This window comes from Neoarius graeffei, chromosome 5, assembly GCF_027579695.1.
Source record: "Neoarius graeffei isolate fNeoGra1 chromosome 5, fNeoGra1.pri, whole genome shotgun sequence".
NCBI classification, from domain to species: domain Eukaryota; kingdom Metazoa; phylum Chordata; class Actinopteri; order Siluriformes; family Ariidae; genus Neoarius; species Neoarius graeffei.
The window spans coordinates 109772153-109797292 of record NC_083573.1 but is presented as its reverse complement, the minus strand read 5'-3'; the positions used below and the strand labels follow the sequence as shown (position 1 = coordinate 109797292).

The 25140-nt window shown below is 47.3% G+C and overlaps 1 protein-coding gene across 5 annotated transcripts in view; it reads right to left on the bottom strand.

The window, feature by feature from the left end:
* The window catches only part of LOC132887231 (NACHT, LRR and PYD domains-containing protein 12-like), a 53830-nt gene that overhangs the window by 9603 nt on the left and 19087 nt on the right, over positions 1-25140 (bottom strand). For 4 of the 5 annotated variants that reach the window (XM_060922735.1, XM_060922736.1, XM_060922738.1 and 1 more), the window contains exons 7-9: positions 14793-14966; positions 14455-14631; positions 3432-3605 (exon numbers count right to left, since the gene is read on the bottom strand). In XM_060922735.1, the coding sequence (XP_060778718.1) occupies positions 3432-3605; positions 14455-14631; positions 14793-14966 (525 nt within the window). The remainder of the gene's footprint in view (positions 1-3431; positions 3606-14454; positions 14632-14792; positions 14967-25140) is intronic. The other variant, XM_060922739.1, reaches the window with a different exon arrangement.

Genomic DNA, 25140 nt, shown 5'->3' with positions numbered 1-25140 from the left:
GTATCACACTAGAATACTTGCACATGTTGTGTGATTGCATGTTGTTATCGTGTTAGTGTGCTTGCTCAAGCAAAGGTAAAGCACACGATTGTTCTTAAGTTTACTTATTCTGCCTTATTCCGACATGTTTGTTGGATCCACTACTCCTCCTAGGGCGTTCAAGATAGAGACACCGTTCCAACTCTGAGACGTCTGGCCCGAAGTGGTGTAGTGTGCTTGTATACAGCTTTTGGATCAACGTGCCCGTTCTCTTGTTCTTGTCGTTTTTCTTTTGGTTTTTCCCATAGAGAATGAATAGGGCTCATGAATCGAATCGTCCTACTCAGACACGCTCCATCGCAGATGCACCAAACCTCATGTGATACTTCAGGCCAACTCCCCCGACACATACATGCAATCGGTTCTGACCCGCACTCATATTTTTCCTTTCTTTTTGCTCATCCCTTTTTCCTCCATAGGCTTGCATTGATTTTTGGCCCCATTCAAATGAATAGAGTTTTGCTCAGTAACACTTCACCACACATCCACCAAACTTCATATGGCACCTCAGGCCAAATCACCATCACACACATAATATCGGTTCTGACCCGCACTCGCCTTTGTCTCGCCTTTCATCCGTCCAGTTTTTCTCCATTTTGCCACTAATCAATGGAAGCTTGACTGAGTCATTCCTCCCTTCCCCCATAGGTGATGATGCATTTGGCAAGGATCTGCTCATTTGAGACTTTGACAGCAAATCAGCTTCAACTCAATGGCCACTTTATTAGGAATACTTACATGCACACGATAGCAATTAGCATATAAGCATTCAAGTGTCACTATGCTAGCTGTTAGCATATTACCCATTACGATATCATGCCTGCTGTTAGCTTGCGAGTTGTTAGCATGTTCACCATTAGCATGTTATCATGAGAGCTGTTAACATGTTAGGATTAGCATGGTAGCATGCAGAGTTCGCATGTTTGCTGTTAGCGAGTTCGCCTGAGCATGTTAGCATGCTAACTGTTAAAATGTTAGCTGTTAGCATGTCACCCTCAGCATGTTAGCATTCTAAAAGTTAACATACTAGCCATTAGCATGTTAGCCTGTTAGCATGATAACTGTCAACATAGCCTTAAAGTGTTAGAATTTTAACAAATAGCATGTTAATCATTGGCATGTTAGAATGCTAGCTGGTAGCATGTTATCTATTAGCATGTTGGCATGCTAACTGTTAGCATGCTAGCTGTTAGCATGTTGGCATTAGCATGTTGGCATGCTAGCTTTTAGCTGTTCTGCTGCAGCTCAGCAAGCACACTTTGCATTTTCTCTGCGGAAATGCAGTCTAGTTATTGTTTATTTTGTTATTGCACTTTGATTGTATGTTATCTTGTTATTGTGTTATTGCACTTTAACTGTTTATTTATAAAAAAAAAAAAAAAAAAAAAAAAAAAGAGTTCAGTAAATAAAAGAAGGCTGTTGCCCTTAAAGGAATACTCCAGAGTGAAATGCTTTTTAGGTCTATTTTCGCATTATTGGGAGTGCATACGTTGAGTTGCTACCACAATCACATCAATTGGTTGTGTTTTGAGAAAATCCGTTTTTTTTGTGATTTCAACCGGAAAGCGCTAACACGGCAGTGGCCGGGGCATGTCTTTTTGCCAATACAAAACGCTAGTTTTAAAATCATTGCAAAGCTCAAAACAACAAAACAGTTCTGTGGAAGTGAGTAGAGGGTTCCTACAAACAAAACGAAGTGTCCCTGGCTCTGTAAGTGCACTGACAGTGTGTGTAGAAGAGTAAATAAAAAGCCAGTGACCTTACCTGAAGTTGGTCTTCCTCAGATGCCATCTTCAGTGGACAGTCCGTAAAAGTCGAGTGCCGAGTGCAGAGCCCATCCCGCTAATGCATTTCCATCCCGCTGCACTCGGCACTCGACTTTTACGGACTGTCCACTGAAGATGGCGTCTGAGGAAGACCGACTTCAGGTAAGGTCACTGGCTTTGAATTTACTCTTCTACACACACTGTCAGTGCACTTACAGAGCCAGGGACACTTCGTTTTGTTTGTAGGAACCCTCTACTCACTTCCACAGAACTGTCATGTTGTTTTGAGCTTTGCAATGGTTTTAAAACTAGCGTTTTGTATCGGCAAAAAGACATGCCCCGGCCACTGCCGTGTTAGCATTTTCCGGTTGAAATCACAAAAAACGGATTTTCTCGAAACACAACCAATTGATGTGATTGTGGTAGCAACTCAACGTATGCACTCCCAATAATGCGAAAATAGACCTAGAAAGCATTTCACTCTGGAGTATTCCTTTAAACAAGTTGTTGGCCCTGTGATCCAGATTTCTCGCCAACGTCGCCCAAACAGGACACCGCCCGCCCAACCCCCCCCCCGGCTCGACTGTCGCCGCCGCCACTGCCCCCCAGGCGACGCCCCCTCCCCCTTGGTCCCACCTTGACGACCTGATTTTCTGCGGGAAACCCTGCTCTGTCACATCCATACAGTTTTAAATACAACACCTACAATTAAAAACAGTTTTTATCTGATTTATTTAATTCCTGGGCTCCCATCTGTAACAGGGAGTGATGTCGCATCCCATTAACAACACTTTACAGGAGATTATTAGATTCTAATAGAATAGATGAGCCAAAATAATTGGGGATCTGTTTTAATGAGCCCCGACTCGGTACAAGTATGAATAGGTGGGCCTCGAAGCAGAAAAGGTTGAGAACCCCTGTGCTAAGCTAATCAAGACATTCCCGAAGAGACTTGCAGCTGGAATTGCAGCAAAAGGTGGCTCGACAAGGTACTGACTTTGGGGGTTGAATACCTATGCCCACTCCAGACTTCTGGTTGTTTTTTTTTGTTTTTTTTTTTTGGGGGGGGGGGGGGGGGGGGGGTCATTGTATTAATTGTTTATGTCACAATAAAACAACCATTTTCAGCTTTAAAGTGGTCGGCATGTTGTGTAAATCAAATGGTGCTAACCCTCCAAAACTCCATTTTAATTCCAGCTTGTGATGCAACAAAACAGGACAAACTCTAAGGGGGATGAATACTTTTGCAAGACACTGTCCATGAGGGAGTTCTCTGATTGGTCAGGAGTTTGTCAGGGTGGGGTTTGATGGACACTTCTTTTTGGGGTTGTTTTACTGCTGGAGGTCAAGATTTTGGGAAAAATATGATGTAATTATTTGAACTAAACACAAAGTTGTGTGTTGAGTTTCAAACAGACAGTAAAACAGTTGGTGTGTATCATTCTCTGCTCACACACACACACACCTCTGATTTCTGGGGGTTTGGAGTGGACCTGAGTACAGGTGGTGTGTTCACGTGTGTGAATGAATACTTTTGCAAGACACTGTGCAAAAATCAGTTCAATGTGAAATTAACCAAACCAAATGACAGACAGAGAGAGAGAGAGAGAGACTGTGTGTGTGTACCTCAGTATCTCCAGTGTACAGTGTGGATTCTCCAGTCCAGCAGAGAGCAGCTTCACTCCTGAATCCTGCAGGTTACTGTAACTCAGGTTCAGTTCTCTCAGTCTGGAGGAGTTTGAGCTGAGAACTGAGGACAGAACTCTACAGCTTTCCTCTGTCAGATCACACCCCCACAGACTGGAAGAGAAATGATGAAATCTGTGAATATCTGATGGATAAATGCAGTGTGTTCCATCAGTAGTGAAATAAAGCGTCTCCCTGAACACAAGGTTCTGATGTCAGAATAAAAATATAAAATAAAGAGACTGTGTGTTTGTACTTGGACAGATCCACGTGTCTCAGCTCATATGAGACAATGGATTTAACTACAAGAAAGGGAAAGGGACGGATAGAGGTGGACACACAAGATCGAAACAGCTAGAATTACAATTCACAAGTTTAATTTTTATTGACTGATGAGATGGAATTAACGTAGAAAGTAAATCTGATTCTCATGGACACATTTCAGTTTCTTATAGAATAAAACATTACACTTTAAACAACACACATCAGTTTAGTTCAGTGTTTCTCAAACTTTTTCAAACCAAGGACCACTTTATTAATAAAAAAATCTCGCGGACCACCGAACCCCCTAATTATCCCAAACAAAAAACAATGAGATGACTTCAACAGTATATTACAAATTACACACTAATGAAATGAGAGTTTTGCAAATAGTATCATCTCACTCATTGTTGTCCTTATCTTAATGGGAAGAATGGTGCTGCTTATTCTGATCCATCAGTGAAGCAATGTCTGGCTCCAAACTGGACAGTTTTAATCTTATATTGGGGGCCACATTGATCCGGTTGCGCTGCTTTGTTTTCAGTCCAACCAGAGTGGAAAATCCAACTTCCCAGTTGTATGTGGTTGAAAATGGCATTAACAGTTTCAGAGCAGAGTCAGCCAGCTCAGGAGATTCAGGTTGGATGTGGACCCAAAAGCCTGTCAAGCATTTCTCTTTAAATGTCATCTTCAGCGTCCCATCTGATGCGATGTCCACAAGACCATCAATCTCTCTTGGTGATAGCTTGGAACTGACGTGCTCATTGTGTTTTCTGTCTCCAAATGGATTTCTGATCCACTCAAAGCCCACATCTAATTCTGGGAAAGATCTCCACAATTCAGAGGTGGACAAAGAACCCAAGTTCATTACTCAAGTCAAAGTACAGATCCCACTGGTCAAATGTTACTCCAATGCAAGTGAAAGTTGTACAGTCAAATTTTTACTTCAGTTAAAGAACTGAAGTACTTGATTTTAAAAATACTTAAATATTTAAAATGCATTTTCTGTCAACATATTGTTGTATTATTGCGCATACAAAACCTAATGCCTCTGAAACAACCGACTGGATTTACTGACCAACTTGTAGAACCTGTAGAATAAACACCTGGTAGAATGTTACAAAATGAAACACAACTGAACTGAAAAAGAGCCATCGTCATTTATTTATTAATCGTAACGCTCCTCCCCACCCCACAAAGCAGCATGGTCGTGTTCTGACCCAGCTCTGGCAGCGTGTGCACACATATATGTATACATTAATCAGGAAGACAGTGGAATAGCTGTAACTGCAGCTTCCTCAGAAAATAAAAATGACAATCCAACCTGATTAAAACCCAGATCCACACCTCGAGCTTAATAACTGCCCAACAGCAACACTGCTTTCAGCAAGACAAAAAAGTGCAACACCATCATCTGACATCAAAACAAAAAATTCCAACAATTTGTTGTGACTGACGAGTAAAACACTGTCCATCTCACATGTCGTGTGTGTGTGTGTGTGTGTGTGTGTGTGTGTGTGTGTGTGTGTGTATACACATGAGTAAGTGTATGTATTCATGCACATATGAATCTGCCTGTGGAATCATGGTGATTTAACAATAAGCTGGCTCGTCAGTGAAGCTCCACCTGACGCTAGCAAACTCTTTTCAAACTCAAAATCATATTGGGTCGCTAACATTACGAGAAAAGAAAGATTTGGACATTCTGTTTACTTGTACAAGATTATGCTAAAACATATTTCTGAAAGCACTTCAGATAAGTTAACGTTATTCATGTCAGCATAACTCAATTTTTACATGCTAACTAACAGTGTCCAAGTTAACAAGCTACATGTTAATGCTAGCTGTGGACGAGACTATGGCAACTTGGCGGGAAAATCCATAGAAAGTCATTGAATAAGCAGACTGCATAAATATTGCAACGTTATCGCTAGCTCTAAAAGCACAGACAACTTTATGATAAGCTTTTTCTTGGAATAAAACGTTTACATTCCTTAATATCCTTTTGCAGGTCAGACAGCAAGTTTTTGTCGGCTATGACGTGCTTCGTTTTAGGCAAACGGAGCAAACATTTTAAACGAAACCAATCGTTATTCCTTTCAGAAAACTGAAACATGGGTGACTTTGGGTAAGCTTTCTCTTGGAATAAAACTTTTATACACCTCAATATGCTTCCGCAGGTCGGACAACAAGTTTTTGTAGGCTGTGATTTACTCCATTTTAGGCAAAAAAATAAAATTTAAATGAAACGACTCGTTCTATTTCGTTTCTCCTGACCGCCAGAGGCGGTGCTTTCAGCACATGGATATCCATCACACGAACGTGCAGGTCGAGTAATAGGAACAACAAAGTCATGTGTGACCTGGGTGACATCACCCCGTGACCCCGGCATAAAAGACCGGTGAACCCAGGAAGTGACCTCTTGCATCTTCTCACGTTTGCAGGTTGCGAGCTGGATTGGAATTTGGACAAAGCGCCGTGTTAGTTTCGTTACCCGTAGGGTTGGGGCTGTGCTTACGCATCCCCCAAGAAACTGCATTAAGTCCACCAATTCTTTTTCTCTTGTCGTTATATTCGTATTTATTTGTTACTCCGTTAAGCTGAGTGCTCTCGCTTGGTGGAGTTAGCTGATTAGCCCTCCGAGGCGGTGTCCTCGCCGCTGGAGGCCGGCTTGTTTTCGTTCAGGTAAGCGGTTTTCATTCATTTAAATTAAAGCGGTGTTTCTCGCCGCTGTTTGTTATCAGTTCTGTGGCGCACGGCGCCTATCTTTGTTAATATTATCGACCGCCTTGTTTTGTGTAGCCTTGCCTCCGGCCTGCTCACGGGCCGGCTGTCTTGTGTGTGTTGTATTCGTATTGTTTTGTTACTCCGTTAAGCTGAGTGCTCTTGCTCGGTGGAGTTAGCTGATTAGCCCTCCGAGGCGGTGTCCTTGCCGCTGGAGGCCGGCTTGTTTTCGTTCAGGTAAGCGGTTTTCATTCATTTAAGTTAAAGCGGTGTTTCTCGCCGCTGTTTGTTATCAGTTCTGTGGCACACGGCGCCTATCTATGTTAATATTATCGACCGCCTTGTTTTGTGTAACCTTGCCTCCGGCCTGCTCACGGGCTGGCTGTCTTGTGTGTTTTAGCAGCGTATGAGGTCTTCTCACGCTAGTGAGTGACTGTTTAGTTGCGGCTGTCTTTTAAACCCGCAGCAGTAGGCTCGCGGTTCACGAGGTCCGGGTGCTCCCACTTAGGCCCTCGCACCATTTCTTTTTTTCCGACCACGGGTGTGTTCGCCCGGTTGTTTTTCGTTGCCGCCTGATTGTTTATTTTGGGATACTTACTCGGGGTGTTCTCGCCCTATTTTTTAAGTTCCCTTCTGCCAGCCAGGTGTCATGGACCTATTCTCTTGCTGCGCCAACTGCCGGGCCCCCCTCGAGCCGGAGGACGGCCACCGCGAGTGCCCCTCGTGCCTGGGTATTGATCACCTGCGGCAGGGGCTGATGGACATGGCCTGCACAGACTGCATGTGCCTGAGCGTGGCTGCGCGGACCGCCAGGCTGGCTCAGATGGATCCTCCGTCTGACATCCCCCGGGCCTCCGGGGGACAGGACATGGTGCTGGCTGCAGCAGCGGGGCCCAGCAAGCGCCGTGGGGCTCCCCCACGCGTCTCCGCTTCCAAGGCGAAAAAGAAGCGCTCGGGCGATTTGGCTCGGAAGGTGGAGGTGATGTCCGCCGAGCTGGAGGAGATGAAGGCCCTGCTGGCGAATCTCCAGCCTCCGCCACAGGGCAGCAGTGTTCCCGCAGCCACCCCATCTGCCTGGCAGCCCGACCGTTCGCCATCACCACCGCTTCTGTCACCGGCCGTTGATGCACGCGGCCTGGATGAGCTGTCGATCCAGGCGTCGGAGAGCTTTGACTGCGGTGGGTCTGACAGTCACGACTCCACCTCTCCGGCCGGTTCCCAGGCCACCAGCCATGGCACCGTGGCAGCGTTGGAAGGCGGACGCTCATCCATCCAGCCAACGCTGAGGGCTGCATTGGCCCGTCTGGGGTTGGACACGCCCCCGGTGGCCCAGCTTCAGAGCGCTTTCTTCAGAGGCTCCACACAGCCTTCCTCGTTGTCTGTTCCGCCCTCGGCCCCATACATCGAGAAGTTACAGAGGTGTTGGGTGGACCCTAGACGCCTTTCCCACCTCCCTAGTGACTGCAGGGCCCTGGCAGCAATGCAGGACGCCCCTACCTACGGCCTCCAGCAGATGCCCAACATTGAGCCCTCCGTGGCTGCCCTCATCCTTTCGCCCAACGAGGCTCTGCGGCCTAACGCCCGATGCCCCCACACTCAATGCCGTGCGACCGACGACCTCATCGTGCGGGGATACGACACGGCGGCACGAATGGGTCGTATTGACAATTCCATGTCCCATCTGCTGCTGGCCCTCGCCCAGACGCTGGAGGGGACGAGCGCGGCATCACGGGAGCTGTGCGATGCGGCTCTCCAGGCCTTTGCCTACTCGTCGCGGGAACTGGGCCGGCTGATGTCGTATCTCACCCTCGCCCGCCGGCAGATATGGCTGGCGCAGTCCCCTCTGGCCGAGCCCGACCGGCGTGTGCTGCGCTCTCTCCCTGTTGTCCCCGGGGAACTGTTTGGCGAGGCCGCTCAGCAAGCCCTGGACCGGAGTGCCCAGGTCGTCCAGGCGCGACAGCAGTTCGCTGGCCTCCGCCAGGTCCACCACCACGGCAACGCTGCCCAGTCCTTCAGGGGGCCCACACCGACTCTGTCTCGGCCATGCACCTGCCAGGAGACCAGACGGGTTGATGACTTTCGTCGCCCCACCACCTCCTGGACCCGCGGCGCCGCCCCCTACACCCAGTCCGCTCCTCATCGCCCCCATGGTGACCGACGGGGGCGGTCTGAGCGGCGCTGACATCAGCGCGCCGGCGGTCGGCCGCTTTTCCAGCGAACAGCTCCAAAACTGGAGAGCGTTGACCCCAGACCCCTGGGTGCTGGTGACCCTCACCGAGGGTTACCGCATCCAGTTCTGCCGCCGACCGCCGAGTTTTCATGGGGTCAAACACACCACCGTGAGCCATCCGGGGAAGTCCCTCGTCCTCCGGCAGGAAATCGTCACCCTCCTGGAGAAAGGAGCAATCTCTCCCGTCGACAGGCAGAGACAGCAAGGTGGGTTCTACTCCAGGTATTTTCTGGTTCCGAAGAAGGACGGCGGTATCCGCCCGATCCTCGACCTGAGGTCCCTCAACTCCCACTTGAAGACCATGAGATTCCGCATGCTGTGTACAGTGGATGTCTTACACCACATCCAGGCGGGCGACTGGTTTGCCACCGTCGACCTGAAAGACGCCTACTTCCATGTTCCCATTGCGCCACACCACAGGCAGTTCCTGCGGTTTGCCTTTGAGGGCCAGGCTTTCGAGTTCAATGTTCTGCCCTTTGGGATATCGCTGGCACCCCGTGTGTTCACCAGGTGTGTGGCAGCGGCATTGGCACCACTTCAGGCAAGGGGTTTGCGTGTCCTGCCTTACCTGGACGACTGGCTCGTCTGTTCACGGTCAGCAGCTCAGGCCCGCACCGACATCGCGACTGTGCTCTCACATGTCGCAGAGCTGGGGCTCAGGGTGAATTACAAGAAGAGCTCGCTGGTGCCCAGCCAGGAGATGACTTTCTTGGGCATGCACCTGGATTCGAGGTCGTTGATGGCAACCCTCTCCCAGACCAGGATCCACAACATCCGCCTGCTGCTTGGCCGCTTTGGACGGGGCAGGTCACTCGCCCTGAAGACCTTTCAGCGCCTGCTGGGCATGCTTACGGCAGCCTCCTCTCTGGTCCCGCTGGGACTCCTGGACTTACACCCGCTTCAGAGGTGGCTCAACGGTCTCCACCTCCACCCGGCGCTGCACGGGCGCAGGCTCGTGAAGGTGACGGATTCTTTTTTCAGGCTCCTCCGTCCATGGAGGAGGAGGGCTTACCTTCTGCGGGGTGTTCCGCTGGCGGCTATCCCCTCCCGGAGGGAGGTCATCACCACAGATGCTTCCCTGGGAGGTTGGGGTGCAGTCTGGCAATGCCGGACCGTCAGAGGCTGCTGGAGTCCAGGGCAGCGACAGCAGCACATCAACGTGCTGGAGCTACGGGCTGTGTTCCTCGGCCTACAGCACTTCCTCCCAGGCCTGGCCGGCAGACACGTTCTGGTGCGGACGGACAACGCTACGGTAGTGTACTACATCAACCACCAGGGAGGCACCAAGTCCCTCCAGTGCTTGGAAGTGGCCGGCCAACTTCTGCGGTGGGCCCATCGACATCTCTTGAGCCTGCGTGCCATGTACTTGCCAGGCACTGCCAACAGGGCAGCGGATCTGCCGTCCCGCCAGGACCCCGATCCCGGGGAATGGAGACTCAACCCAGTGGTGGTTCTCGCCATCTGGGAACATTTTGGCAGGGCAGAGGTGGACCTCTTTGCCTGCCAGGAGTTGACACACTGCCCTCTGTGGTTCAGCCTCCACGGCCCCAGCTCCCTGGGCCAGGATGTGCTGGCGCATGCTTGGCCGAGGCAACTGCTGTATGCCTTCCCCCCTCTGCCGCTGATCGTGCCAACCCTACACAGGATTGCAATGGACCACCACGGGCTGCTGCTTGTCGCCCCTCGGTGGCCGGGCCGAGTGTGGTTTCCCAAGTTGCTGCAACTTCTGAACGGCGACCCCTGGTGCCTGCCAGTGAGGACGGACCTGCCATCACAGCTGGGAGGGCAGATCTGGCACCCGGATCCAGCCCGTCTGCAGCTCTGGGTGTGGCCGCTGAAGGGCCGGACCCCCTGCTAGGTCTTTGTGAGCCGGCAGTGGTCAACACCATTGCAAGCTCTCGGGTACCCTCCACCAATGCCCTCTACGCCAACAGATGGAGGCTTTTCTCCAACTGGTGCTTGACTCGGGGTGAGGAGCCTACATGTTGCCCCCTGCCGACCATTCTACTGTTCCTCCAGTCTCTGTTTGACAAGGGTCTTACTCCTTCCACCATCAAGGTCTATGCAGCTGCCATCTCTGCTCAGCATGCCAGAGTTGGGGGAAGGACCATGGGGTCCCACCCCTTGGTGGCACGTTTCTTGAAGGGTGCTCTCCGGTTGAGACCCCCCCGACGGAGCCGGGTACCCACATGGGATCTTCACTTGGTGCTGCAGGCTCTCTGCGATGCACCGTTTGAGCCCCTGCTCACGGCAGACATTTCATGGCTCTCCCTGAAGACTGCTTTTCTTCTGGCCATTACATCGACGAGGCGCGTCGGGGAATTACACGCGCTGTCAGTCAGTGGGGAGTGCCTGCAGTGGCACTCCGGCGACAGTGGGGTCACTCTGTGGCCTAACCCCTCTTTCCTCCCGAAGACCCTCTCTGCTACCTTCGTCAACCAGCCACTTAGCCTTGCGGCGTTCGAAGCGGGCCATGGTGAGAGGTCGGAACTTTTGTGCCCAGTTCGCCCCCTCAGGGTGTACGTGTCCCGTACGGAGAGCTTCCGTAGGAGTGACGCCCTGTTTCTGTGCCACACAGGGCCGAGGAGGGGTCTGGCCCTCTCTAAACAGGGGCTATCCAAGTGGATAGTCGAGGCCATATTACATGCCTACAGGCACAGTGGCTCCCCGATTCCTCCGGCTGTCAGGGCGCACTCTGCACGGGGCGTGGCGGCCTCATGGGCATCACTGAAGGGCGTGCCCCTATCAGACATATGCAGCACAGCCTCCTGGGCTTCCAGCTGCACCTTCACCAGTTTTTACCGTCTTAATGTCGTCCCACATAATCCTGTGGCGACGGACGGCATTCCAGGCCCGTCGCAGCAGCACTGAGTACGGGTAGGCACTCCTCATGACCTGGTTGGTATTAGTCATCCATGTGCTGAAAGCACCGCCTCTGGCGGTCAGGAGAAACGAAATAGAACGAGGGTTATGTATATAACCGCGGTTCTATGAGTTTCGGATGACCGCCAGAGCTTGGCAGTCACTCGGCGTGTACACGAGAAGATTTGCCAAGAGGTCACTTCCTGGGTTCACCGGTCTTTTATGCCGGGGTCACGGGGTGACGTCACCCAGGTCACATGTGACTTTGTTGTTACTATTACTCGACCTGCACGTTCGTGTGATGGATATCCATGTGCTGAAAGCACCGCCTCTGGCGGTCATCCGAAACTCATAGAACCGCGGTTATATACATAACCCTCGTAATTCCTTTCAGAAAACTGAAACATGGGTGTGTGCATTCCCCAGAAGAACCGCCTCCTTCCATTCTGCCATCAACTGATCATGTTAAATAATGCTGCGGAGAAAGCACTGAACTTGATTTTATACTCTGTGGACGTGACATGACCCTAGTGATTACTGATCGGCTGTCTCAGTGTCACCTGCGAAAAAAAAAAACCACATTTTAGAAAATAAAAGAAAAAACATCCACTTTCAAAGCTGCTTCAGAGTAACGAGTAATGAGGACCTTGATAGAAATGTAGTGGAGTAAAAAGTACAGTATTTGTCCTTCAAATGGAGTGAAGTTAAAGTCATAAGTTGCCAAAAAAAATAATACTCAAGTAAAAGTACGGATACTCAAAAAAAGTGTATTTAAGTACAGAACTCAAGTAAATGTACTTAATTTTTTAAAATTTTCCTCCGGAGATAAAGTAATTCTGATTCTGATTACTGTCCACCTCTGCTCAATTGTGAGTGAAGGCCTTGCAGATGTTCCTTAAAGGCTGCAACTGTATCACCATCCAGGACCTCCTCGGCAGTGAGAAGAAAATCTGCCAGCGTAGGGAAACTATCGAATTCTTGGCGATCAAGACGGGCACACCACAATTCCATCTTGAGGCGTGCGTCTTTAATTTTGTCCTGGACAGTAAAGACTGTGATGGCTTTTCCTTGCAGCGCTAAATTCATGGTATTGAGAGGGCTGAAAAGATCAGCAAGAGAAACCAATTTTGCGAGCCATTGGAAATCATGCATTCTGTCATACAGTTCATCACTTTGATGCAGGAATAACTTGACCTCATCACGCAGTTCAAATAGACGGGTGAGAACTTTCCCACACGATAACCAGCGAACTTCAGTCTGAAAAAGAAGGTTCGTGTGCTCGCTTCCCATTTCTTCACACTGAGCTTTAAAAAGACGTGTGTTCAGTGCTTTGCTTTTACTCATATTAACTATTTTCACAGACTCGTCCAGGACTGGTTTAAGACACTGGGGCATTTTTTTCACTGCCAGTTGCTCTCTGTGAATGCAGCAGTGTGTTGCTGCGGCAGATGGTGCTACTGTGCAGACACGCGTAGCGAGGCCCTTGTATTCTGCCGTCATCGCAGTCGCACCGTCTGTGCAAATGCCAACGCATCTTGTCCAGTCAGTGTTATTCTGCATAATGACATCATTAAGAGAGTTAAAAATCACTTCTCCTGTGGTGTTGGTCAGCAGGGAGTGACAAAAAAAGAAAATCATCATGCACAGCACCATCATATATACATCTTACAAACCACAGGAGATTTGCCTCGTTCTCAATATCAGTGGATTCGTCCATTTGCAGAGAGAAAAACTGACTTTGACGTAAACGTGTCACCAGCTGCTTTGCAACCGTTGCAGCTGGCTGAACTAAAGTCTCCTATTGAATGAGGTTGGCCTGCTTTCGCGATCAGCAGGGAGACCCTGTATGAAGCTGCTGGAGCTTTCACATTTTCCGCAGGCACAAAAAACTGTGAGGCTCCCTTTCTCGTGTGATGCTGAAGCTCTTCACATTTTCTCTCGAAAATGCAGTCGGTTTGTTGACGTAATCCTTGTGTTTAGTTTCGAAGTGCCGCTTGAGGTTAGCAGGTTTCATTGCCTCGTTGGCCAATGTTTCGTAGCACAGAACACAATGTGGTTTCAGATCCTCCGCATTCCCAGTCCAAAAAAATCCAAATTTGATGTAGCCGCTGTGGTATTTTCCTTTCGCTTTAGCACTCGATTTTCCATGGTCATGCTGAGCTTCACTACTACTCTGAGGGAGCTCCTGCAGCAAACTATCCTGGGACTCCATATCAGTGCTCACTGAATCATCATGTCTTTGCACTTTGTCCTTGCTCATGTCAGACGTTTCTTGCGCTTTTCTTTTGACTTGCCCGCTCTTCAGCCACCGATCCGTTATCTTTTTGACAGTTTGATGCCAAGTCTAACTTGGTTACTCGTAGTTTCTCCGCATTCCACATTCCCTCCACATTCAGAGGTGGCGTTGATTATGAAAGTGTAACCTAAACTGACGGAGCTATAGGCAGTGTCACAAAACTGTTGGCTTGCTTAATGTCAGACAAATTCAAATAATAGGCGACTATTTGAATTTACAGAGGACTTTATTCAATATAGAAAACGACTCATCTGTGAGACTCAGAACTTTGCTTTTGGAGTCACATCGGCGATTTGAGAAACACTGATAAAACGTGATATTTTACAACATCAACTCGCAGAGCAGCAGGGGGTCGCTCATGGAGCACACTTTGAGAAACAGTGGATTAGTTCACTGTGGAGAAGATGGAACATGAAACGTGTGTGTGTGTGTGTGTGTGTGTGTGTGTGTGTGTGTGTGTGTGTGTGTGTGTGTGTGAGAGACAGAGAGTACTGTGTGTGTGAGAGAGAGAGACAGAGAGAGTACTGTGTGTGTGTGTGTGTGTGTGTGTGTGTGTGTGTGTGTGTGTGTAGAGACAGTCAGTAACTCACTGTAGTGTCTCCAGTGTACAGTGTGGATCCTTCAGTAGATCAGAGAGCAGCTTCACTCCTGATTCTCCTGGTTTATTGCAGTTCAGATCCAGTTCTCTCAGGTGTGATGAGGGATTTGACCTCAGAGCTGAAACCAGAGCAGCACAACCTTCACCTGTAATCCTGCATTTAGACAACCTGTAGAGAGAAACATCTCACAGTTACAGCGTAAATCACTCAGCTTTACTACACAACACACACAATCTTTATACACAGTACACTTACTCTGTGTGTGTGTGTGAGAGACAGAGTAGTGTGTGTGTGTGTGTGTGTGTGTGTGTGTGTGTGTGTGTGTATACCTCAGTGTCTCCAGTGTACAGTGTGGATTCTCCAGTCCAGCAGAGAGCAGCTTCACTCCTGAATCCTGCAGGTTATTGTAACTCAGGTCCAGTTCTCTCAGTCTGGAGGAGTTTGAGCTGAGAACTGAGGACAGAACTCTACAGCTTTCCTCTGTCAGATTACAGTAACACAGACTGGAAGAGAAATGATGAAATATCAGAACACTGATCTCAAACACACAAACACAGCCATAATCCAGCTAAACTTTAGCATGGAACAGAAATGTGAGTGTGTTTCTCTCACACACAGAAATCAGAGGACAGGACGCCACATCAGCACATTTACAGGAGCAGCGACGTCTTTCTGCACTCCACAATCTATCAGCTACAATTTATTATCACACCATTAGCTCATGGACAGAACACACACGTGTGAGAGCGAGCAGCCGACAAACTCTGACCTGTGTTCAAGTTTCTACAAACTAAACACACTCTCTCTCTCACACACACACACACACACACACACACTACTCTCTCTCTCACACACACACTACTCTCTCTCTCTCTCACACACACACACACACACACACACACACACACAACTCTCTCTCTCTCTCTCTCTCTCTCGCACACACACACACACACACACACACACACACAGTGTTATTGTCATTTGGTTTGGTTAATTTCACATTGAACTGATTTTCCAGAGCACCAAACTGTTTGTACAGTGTCTTGCAAAAGTATTCACCCCCCTGGTGTTTGTCCTGTTTTGTTGCATTACAAGCTGGAATTAAAATGGATTTTCGGAGGGTTAGCACCATTTGATTTACACAACATGCCGACCACTTTAAAGGTGCACATTGTTGTTTGTGACAAACACTGAAGATGAAAAAACAGACATCTGGAGTGTGCATAAGTATTCACCCCCTTTCATATGAAACCCCTAAATAAGAACTGGTCCAACCAATTCACTTCATAAGTCACATAATTAGTTGATTAAGATCCACCTGTGTGCAATCAGAGTGTCACATGATCTGTCACATGATGTCTGTATAAATCACCCTGTTCTGGAAGGACCCTGACTCTGCAACACTACTAAGCAAGCAACATGAAAACCAAGGAGCCTCCAAACAGGTCAGAGACAAAGTTGTGGAGAAGTACAGATCAGGGTTGGGTTATAAAAAATATCCCCAACTTTGAATATCCCAGAGAGCTTCATTAAATCCATTATAGCAAAATGGAAAGAATATGGCACCACAACAAACCTGACGAAAAGGCCCCGCCCACCAAAACTCTCAGACCTGGCAAGGACAGCATTAATCAGAGAAGCAACAAAGACACAAAAATAACACTGAAGAAGCTGCAAAGATCCACAGTGGAGATGGAAGTATCTGTTCATAGGACCACTTTAAGCTGTACGCTCCACGGAGTGGGCGGGGCTTTATGGAAGAGTGGCCAGAAAAAAGCCCTTGCTGAAGAAAACCAATTTGGAGTTTGCCCAACAGCATGTGGCAGACTCCCCAAACACATGAGACACATGAGTTTTTGTCAAATGAGACAAAAACTGATCTTTTTGGCCATCATGGGAAATGCCATGTGTGACGCAAACCCAACACCCCGAGAACACCATTCCTACAATAAAGCATGGTGGTGGCAGCATCATGCTGTGGGGATGTTTTTCATCTGCAGCAGGGGTGGAGCTCGGGTATTGTGTCGGGCGGGGGGGGGGGGGGGGGGGTGTTTGGCCCCTCCTCTCCCCTTCCCTCCCCCTCTCACTGATATGTTGCAGTACCCCAAACAGTCGATTATACTAGCCAATTCTAAACGTTGGCTTACACTAGCGTAATTTCAGCAACCTTTCCATTCACACATGTAACATGCAGTACAAACCAAAATATTTAATATATGTTTATTTCAGAAAAAAAAAAAAAACTTTGATCATAGCTGCCTATTCTGGTCAAACAAGCAAACAACAACTTTGCAAACTCATTTAACATGTTAAAGGGACAACTATCCCATGCTTTTTAAAGAAAAGAAACAGGCAAAAACTATGCCTAACCCAGCCTAGATAATATATTTTTATTGAACAATTTTGTTGTAAATAATTCCAAATGGACATGTGGTCAATAAACTGTATAAAAAAAAAAATCCCGACCAGTGGGGGCCTCCCCTAGCGGGGAGGCCCTGGATTGTTCACGCCGCAGCCCCCCCCCAAAATCTCCGCTACTGATCTGCAGGGACAGGAAAGCTGGTCAGGACTGAAGGAAAGATAGATGGCACTAAATACAGGGCAATTCTGGAGGAAAACCTGTTTGAGTCGGCCAGAGGTTTGAGACTGGGATGAAGGTTCACGTTCCAGCAAGACAATGACCCTCTAAAGCTACACTGGAGTGATTTAAAGGGAAACATTTAAATGTCTTGGAATGGTCTAATCAAAGCCCAGACTTCAATCCAATTGAGAATCTGTGGCATAACTTGAAGATTGCTGTACACCAACAACCCATCTAACCTAAAGGAGTTGGAGCAGTTTTGCCTTGAGGAATGGGCAAAAATCCCAGTGGCTAGATGTGCTAAGCCAGTGTTTCTCAACCACTGGGCCATGGGCCATTAGTGGACTGTGAAGTGCCAGCTAGTGGGCCGTGCGAATTTTTTTCCCCAAGTTTAAAGCCAAATACTAAATAGATCAGGATGTCGTTGTGTCCCAAATTCAGTAGCTGGTTTGCCGTGCACTTTTCAAGTAGAATAAATACATTTGTGGGTAAATTAAGAAGCCTTTATTTTTGTCACATTCCTACTCTACATTTAACTTGTGTGCGCACAGAGAGAGAGAAAGAACAGAATAAATAAATATATGTTTGTGGGTAAATTATATGGATCTGTGATGCCTGCTGGAAGAGAAGAGCAGGGAGGTTTGAGAATCGAGCGGCTGTCGTTTGTTTACACTCGATACTAAAACTTGTAACGTCTTAGCAACCATCGCAAAGACTAGGCCTATCGCAATATTCGATATACCGACTTATCGTACGGTAAATGAAAACGAACTCGGTAATTTTTTTTTTTTACTGGGATTTTGGCATTTAATCGCGCTGTACAGCTACATAGGGAAGTCTCCAGAGTATTAGCTTGACCCACTGACTGAATAAAACACCGCGCTGTTTTCTGTCGTCTCGCGCGGCTCTCTGTCACAGGCGGGGCCTCCCAGCATGCAACAGTTATCCAGCCAGGGGATCCACTGAACGGGGAAAAGACAGCAACACAGTGCTCCGTTGTACAGACCACAGGCATAGAATTGGGTATGGACGGATCCCTACCAATATTTCTGACTGGAGAAAATAAAAATCCCGCTCCGTGGGCGGTACACAAAGGGTTACTGTAGGTTTCCACTGGGCAAAATGTCACGTCCAATTCTCTCATGAATATTCGCTCTGGGGGCGTGGTCACGAAAACAGCAAGCAGGTTCAGCTACCATGTCAATTAGCAAGTGCGGTTGCAGTGCAGTGAGCGGCTGCTAGCTAGCAAGCTGTCCTTGAGGAATGTAACGTTAGATTAGCTCGGAAAATTAATCAGTTAACGACAGTTCGGATTCAGTGTGTAAAAACAACAACATACGAATATGACTGTTTTCAAATGGCCCTTTTCCACTACCCTTTTTCAGCTCACTTCAGCTCGCTTCAGCTCACTTCAGCCCGACACGGCTCGCGTTTCGACTACCAAAAACCAGCACGACTCAGCTCGTTTCAGCCCTGCTTAGCCCCTAAAACTCGCACCGTTTTGGAGTGGGGCTGAAGCGAGCCAAACCGTGCCGACTGAGGTTGGGGGCGTGAGCAGACACTCCCCTGTGCACTGATTGGTGAGGAGGAGTGTCCTCACATGCCCACACACGCCCCGCGAGCGCGCTGGGATCTGTAAACACCGCAAACCCGGAAGAAGAATAATTATGAATTGCGAGAATTTCGGAAGCCTTATGCGCCTCGCCTCATCAATACGCTCTTGCGAGTATCTGTTGGCGTTGTCTGTGACAACAAGCCACAGCACCAAGACCAGCAACACTAACGACTCCATGTCCTCCATGTTTATTGTTTACTATCCGGGTCGTGAGACTACCGCTTAAAAGCTCACTGAATCAGTGACATAGAGCATCGTGGACGAGTTCGCGGAGCGCAAGGCTCATCGTATGCCCTTCAAATAATGCGCGCAGTAGGCTATTGATGTTTTATTATGAGCCATGTACACTATGTCGCCGAATGTTTTTTTGTTTGAGTTACATGTTCGTTTGAAGGACTTAATGTACAAAATAACATAGTTGCACCCCGGAGTGTTGAAATTGGTAAACACAGTGCATTCAGTGAGGTTTGCACCGCCCTCCTTTTATTTCTGACTCTTCCTGTCACCACTCTGAGCGCTCATTCGTATGCCCTTCAAATAATGTGCGCAGTATAGGCTATTGATGTTTTATTATGAGCCATGTACAGTATCCTAATGTGTTTTGTTTCTGAGTTACATGTTCGTTTGAAGGACTTGATGTACTAAATAACATAGTTGCACCCGGTAGTGTTGAAATTGGTAAACACCGCAGTTGCGGACATTTTGTAGCCTAAAATGATGTTATGATAAGCTTTAATAAAATGCCCGGTCATTTGCCCCGCCCCCGGCCCGGCTCTGACTTGTTCCGCCACTGTCACTGATGTCACTGTTTGCGCTGCTTAACGACATCACGTGACGTCCACCCACTTTCGCTAACTCCACCCAATGTGTCCACCCACTTCCAGCCAGCACGGTTCAGCGCGGTTGTAGTCGAAATGCAACTTCAATAGCCCCGCTCAGCCCGACTCAGCTCGACTCGGCACGGCACGGCTCAGCCGCGTTTGTAGTGGAAAAGCGGCATAAGTTTGTGTGGCATGTAAATAACAATCCGACTTGATACCGACAACAACTGGTGTTCATTAAGGTCACAAAGACATTATTAAATCATATCAGATTGTGCTAATGTTGGCTAATATCGCACCGAGTCTTGCTTGTGAAGTGCCTGCAAACTTTAGCAGCCCACTAACCCTTAATTTGAAGCGCTTCAGTTCAGACCTGCAGAGCCCTGACCGAGTTCGGGTAACATGACACATGTAAACAACAACAACCTGATGGTGATGTGGACATTAAAAGGTGTCTGGGCCACGAACAATCAAATCAAACATTTTCACGTAATAAGCAGAACAGCCTCCGCCTTCTGGATCAGAAATCTTTGGTTACTCCGCCTCTCTTTTGAAAACGTCACATACCGAGTCCACACATCCGCTGAACTGATTGGTTTTCGAGGGGTTTCATTTGAAAGCGGAAACTAAAAACTTCTCTGTAGAACCCTGTCACTCCCCTCCTCCCCCCGCTCTGGGCTCAAGAAGACAACAAATGGGCAATAATATAACAACAACCAATCAGAATTCAGATACAACAACCAATCAGAATTCAGATACAACAACCAATCAGAATTCAGATATATTCTGTTGCCAAGTAAAATTGTAACCTTTCAACATGTCGAAAAAGTTCTCGAGTCTTCGTGCTGTTTTACCGTTAGATCAATCACACATCAGCTTAAACTAGCATTCTAAAACCAGCGAAAGATCCCACAGAAGAGAGCTGACTCCCCCTGCCAGCCTCATGGAACGCAGTGTTTAAGGCTCCGGATGTGTTTTACTTCCATTTATGAGGGAAAGGAACATACACCCTCCCGACAGTCAATGCGGTATTCGCTTGTAAAAGGCATTTGCAAATTGATAGAATGAGTTAATCATCACATGCCAGATTTGGAATTAATCAAATAAATTGCATATTATTATTATTATTATTATTATTATTATTATTCATGAATTACTACAGTTCTGAACTTCAAATGTTAAAAGTCTGGCCTTTGGAGAGATGATGGAGACTCTTTTGATGGAACACAATGGAGCAAAATATTGTGACCCTCTAATGTTGACCTGAAGTTGGCACCACTGGGGGTTGGCATTGGGTTTTTGTCCCCACCAGTGTTAATACCAAACCTACGCCCTTGCCTTCATGTTCTCTCATTCTAATTGTTGTTACTTTTATCCAAATGACAGCTGGCAATACGTTGTTACTTTGCACTTTTTGTTGATCTGGGTACTAATCTTTGAGAAACTGGATTGGCAGAATGTTGCCTGTGAAGAAAAGAATGTCTTTTTATTACCCTGTGCCAAGTTAATATTCACTTAAGTGCAATTTTTAAGAGCCATAGATTGTATTTTATTTATTGTTTTTGTTGTGAGAGTGGTTTTGTTTGATTTCTTTAGGTTATTGATTTATATATTTTTAACATTCCAGTGTTTAATTGAATAAGTTGACTTAATTAAAGTTGACTGTTCTTTGAAAGGGTGGATTTGCATGATCATTATTATTTTACTAGTGGCATAAAATTGTCTTGAAAAGACGTCAACAATAATATCGTTTATCGCAATAATTTCTGAGACAATATATCGTCCAACAAAATTTGTTATCGTGACAGGCCTAAAAAAGACACAGACAAAAAGCCCAGAAATTTCTCCTTACCCGGGCAAAAACGATACAGGATTTATCTTGTAGTGTCCTGATCCCCAAATCTTTAACCCAGCCACATATAAAAAGTTGTTCTCCTACATAACCTTCCAGGTTTTCATCTGTGTGTCCGTGTAGAACGATGTCTGCAGCACCAGGGAGTCTGAGATACTGGGGAACTCAACGGATGGATAATAATCATTGTGCGCCGTGTGAATGGCAGCAAGTCTAGGTAGCTCTGTGTCTGGTGCGTCTTCTTCGTCTTTTGTTTTACTTTTTCTATTGTGTTGCTCTTTGGATTACACACTTTTTCGAGTATTTTTATATTTTATCCTATGGATATGGAGGCATTGCATCGCTCCAGTGCTAAACTTGGATATACAAGGAGTAAACTACTTGCGCTTCGCAAAGCTGGCAGGGGGGAGGTCTACGCTGATGTCCCTGAGGAATTGTAGTGTTTTCGTGGATGTAGAGCTGGTGTTAAAGTTAGGGTGAGGCGACGTGAGAAGAAGTGGAGATACAAGCCCGCAATCCCTTCTATAGTTATGGGGAATGTTAACTCACTCGCTAATAAGATGGATGAACTGGCTGCCCTGGTAAGGAATCATAAACTTTACAGAGAGTGTAGCCTGATTTGCCTTACTGAGACGTGGCTCACAAGCTGTAATCTCACTGCTAATGTTGAGCTACCAGGGTTCAATGTTGTCCGGTTGGACAGAGATAACCAACTTTCTGGTAAGAAGAAGAGTGGGGGATTGGTGATGTATGTTAACAACAGATGGTGCAATCCCGGTCACGTTACAGTGAAAGAGACTGTATGTAGTAAGGATGTGGAGATATTTGCGGTTAGCCTCCGTCCTTATTATTTACCTGGAGAACTGTCCCACGTTATTGTCGTCTGTGTGTACGTACCGCCACGAGCCCTTCCTAACTTAGCGTGTGACGCTATCCACTCTACGATAGCTGGGCTTCAAACTCAACATGCAGATGCTTTTTTTGTGATCTCTGGCGATTTCAATCATGTCACCTTAGACTCCACCCTCACTAATTTTTACCAGTTTGTTGACTGCCCTACTAGAAAAAATAGAAAAATTGATCTTTTGTATTCAAACGTGAGGGATGCATACAGTGCTACCTCCCTTCCCCCGTTGGGTAGGTCAGACCACAACCTCATTTATCTTCAGCCACTGTACAAGCCTCTAGTTCAGAGGCTTCCCGTTGCCACATGCACCTTCAGGAAGTGGACACCAGAGGCAGAAGAGGCCTTGAGGGACTGCTTTGAGTCCACAGACTTATTTATTTATTTAGCTTTTGCCATAGGAAGATATATATATATATATATATATATACACACACACACACACACACACATCATGGCATGGGAAACCACAACAGCTTGTGCCAATTACAGTGGCCCCATTGTACCGAATTTGCATGTCTTTAAACTGTGGGGGAAACCGCAGCACCCGGAGGAAACCCACACGGACACGGGGAGAACATGCAAACTCCACACAGAAAGGCCCCTGTCAGCCGTGAGGTTCGAACCCGGAACCTTCTTGCTGTGAGGCGACAGTGCTAACCACTACACCACTGTGCCGCCCTATGACTGGAGTGTGCCATTGGATGCTGTGAGAAGCCTCACATTGCATAACGGGCTATTTGAACTTCTGCATGGACATAGTTGTTCCCATTAAATCTGTGCGCTGTTTTCCTAATAACAAGCCCTGGGTGATCAGCGACGTCAAAAACCTCCTCAATAATAAGAAGAAAGCGTTTAAGAATGGTGATGTGACAGAACTGAAGGGTGTGCAGAAGGAGCTGAAAGAATATCTGAAAGCAGCTAAGGAGTCCTAGAACAATAAGGTTGAGAGCAAACTACAGGAGAACAACATGAAAGAGGTTTGGTGGGGAGTGCGCAACATTACGGGTTGTGGGGGTAAGAGCAGTCAGGCTGAAGGTGATATGGTTAAAGCCAACCAGCTGAACCATTTTTTTAATCGATTCCAAAGCTTTGCTGCTGCTGCTGTCCCTGCCACCTCCAATTCATCTTCTCCTCTTGCATCTAAAGACTCTGCCCCCCCTCCTCCCTGTACCTCTGCACCCCCCCTCCCCACATGTTTTATTTTTAGCACTGAGCAAGTCAGTAGAGAACTCAGAAGGTTCAAGTCTAGGGCTGCGGGCCCGGATGGCGTCTGCTCTAGACTGCTCAGAAGCTGTGCGGTCGAATTGGGGGAACCACTTCAGTACCTCTTTAATTTTAGTCTGCAACAGGGTAAGGTACCCTTACTATGGAAAATGTCATGCCTGGTTCCAGTTCCCAAAAAGGCTCACCCTAAAGAAGTTAATGATTACAGGCCTGTTGCCCTTACATCACACTTGATGAAGACATTTGAACGGCTGCTGCTCCACCTCTCAAGACCCCAGGTCCGCCATGCGCTGGACTCGCTACAGTTCTCTTACCAGGTGAATGTGGGAGTGGAGGATGCTGTTCTGTATCTGCTACATAGAGTCTACTCTTACTTGGACAAAGGAGGCTGTGCTGTGAGAATCATGTTTTTTTATTTCTCCAGCGCCTTCAATACCATCCAGCCCCTCCTGTTGAGGGATAAACTGCTGCAGGTGGGAGTAGACACTTGCCTGGTGTCTTGGATCACAGATTACCTCACCGAATGGCCCCAGTTTGTTAGGCTGGGGGACCTCACATCTGAGACTGTGGTCAGTAGCACAGGGGCACCACAGGGAACTGTTCGGTCTCCTGTACTGTTCACCCTATACACCACTGACTTCAAGTGCAACTCTGAGTCATGCCACTTGCAGAAATTCTCTGACGACACTGCTATTGTGGGGTGTATTAAGGATGGTCAGGAAGGGGAGTACAGGAGCCTTGTGGATGACTTTGTGGGATGGTGTAGGTCCAACCAGCTGCAGCTGAACACCACCAAAACCAAGGAAATGGTGATGGACTTCAGGAGGCCTGTTTCTCCCCTGTTGCCTGTCACTATTGATGGGGTGACCGTGGAGACTGCAAGTACTTACAAGTACCTGGGGGTACACCTTGACAATAAACTGGACTGGTCTGCCAACACTGATGCACTTTATAAGAAAGGGCAGAGTAGGCTTTTTTTCCTTAGGAAGCTGGGGTCTTTTAATGTCTGCAGCAAACTTCTGCTTATGTTCTACCAGTCTGTCATGGCCAGTGTCCTTTTCTATGCTGTGGTATGTTGGGGAGGTAGTATTAGGAAAAGGGATGCTGGACGATTGGACAGGCTGGCGAGTAAAGCTGGCTCTGTGGTGGGTATGGAGCTAGAGACTCTGTCAGCAGTTGCTGACAAAAGGACGCTGAGCAGACTGCTCGCTATCATGGACAATGAAAGCCACCCCCTGCACATCATCTCCTCCAAACAGAGGAGCATGGTTAGCAGCAGGCTCCTTTCCCTATCTTGCAAAACAGACAGGTTGTTGAGATCTTTTGTACCTAGGGCCATTCAGCTTTTTAATGGTACATTGAGAGGATGGACTGTTTTTGATTTTAGTGTTTAAATTTGCTTGCTGCTTTGTTGAGTATGTTGCACAATTTTATTTTTAACATGAGGCTCTTAAACATGCTTTTTTTAGATGCATAATTTATATATTTTTTATCTTTTATTGTTTTCTTTTTATATTCTGTGGTGCAGGAATTGTTTGCTTGTTTTTATATCCTTGTGATATGGATGTGTGTGTTAATTTTATTTTGTTTGTGTGCCGTTGTGTGTGTAGTTATGTGTATATGCTACTTGGACACCTCAATTTCCCTCAGGATTATTAAAGTATATCTATCTATCTA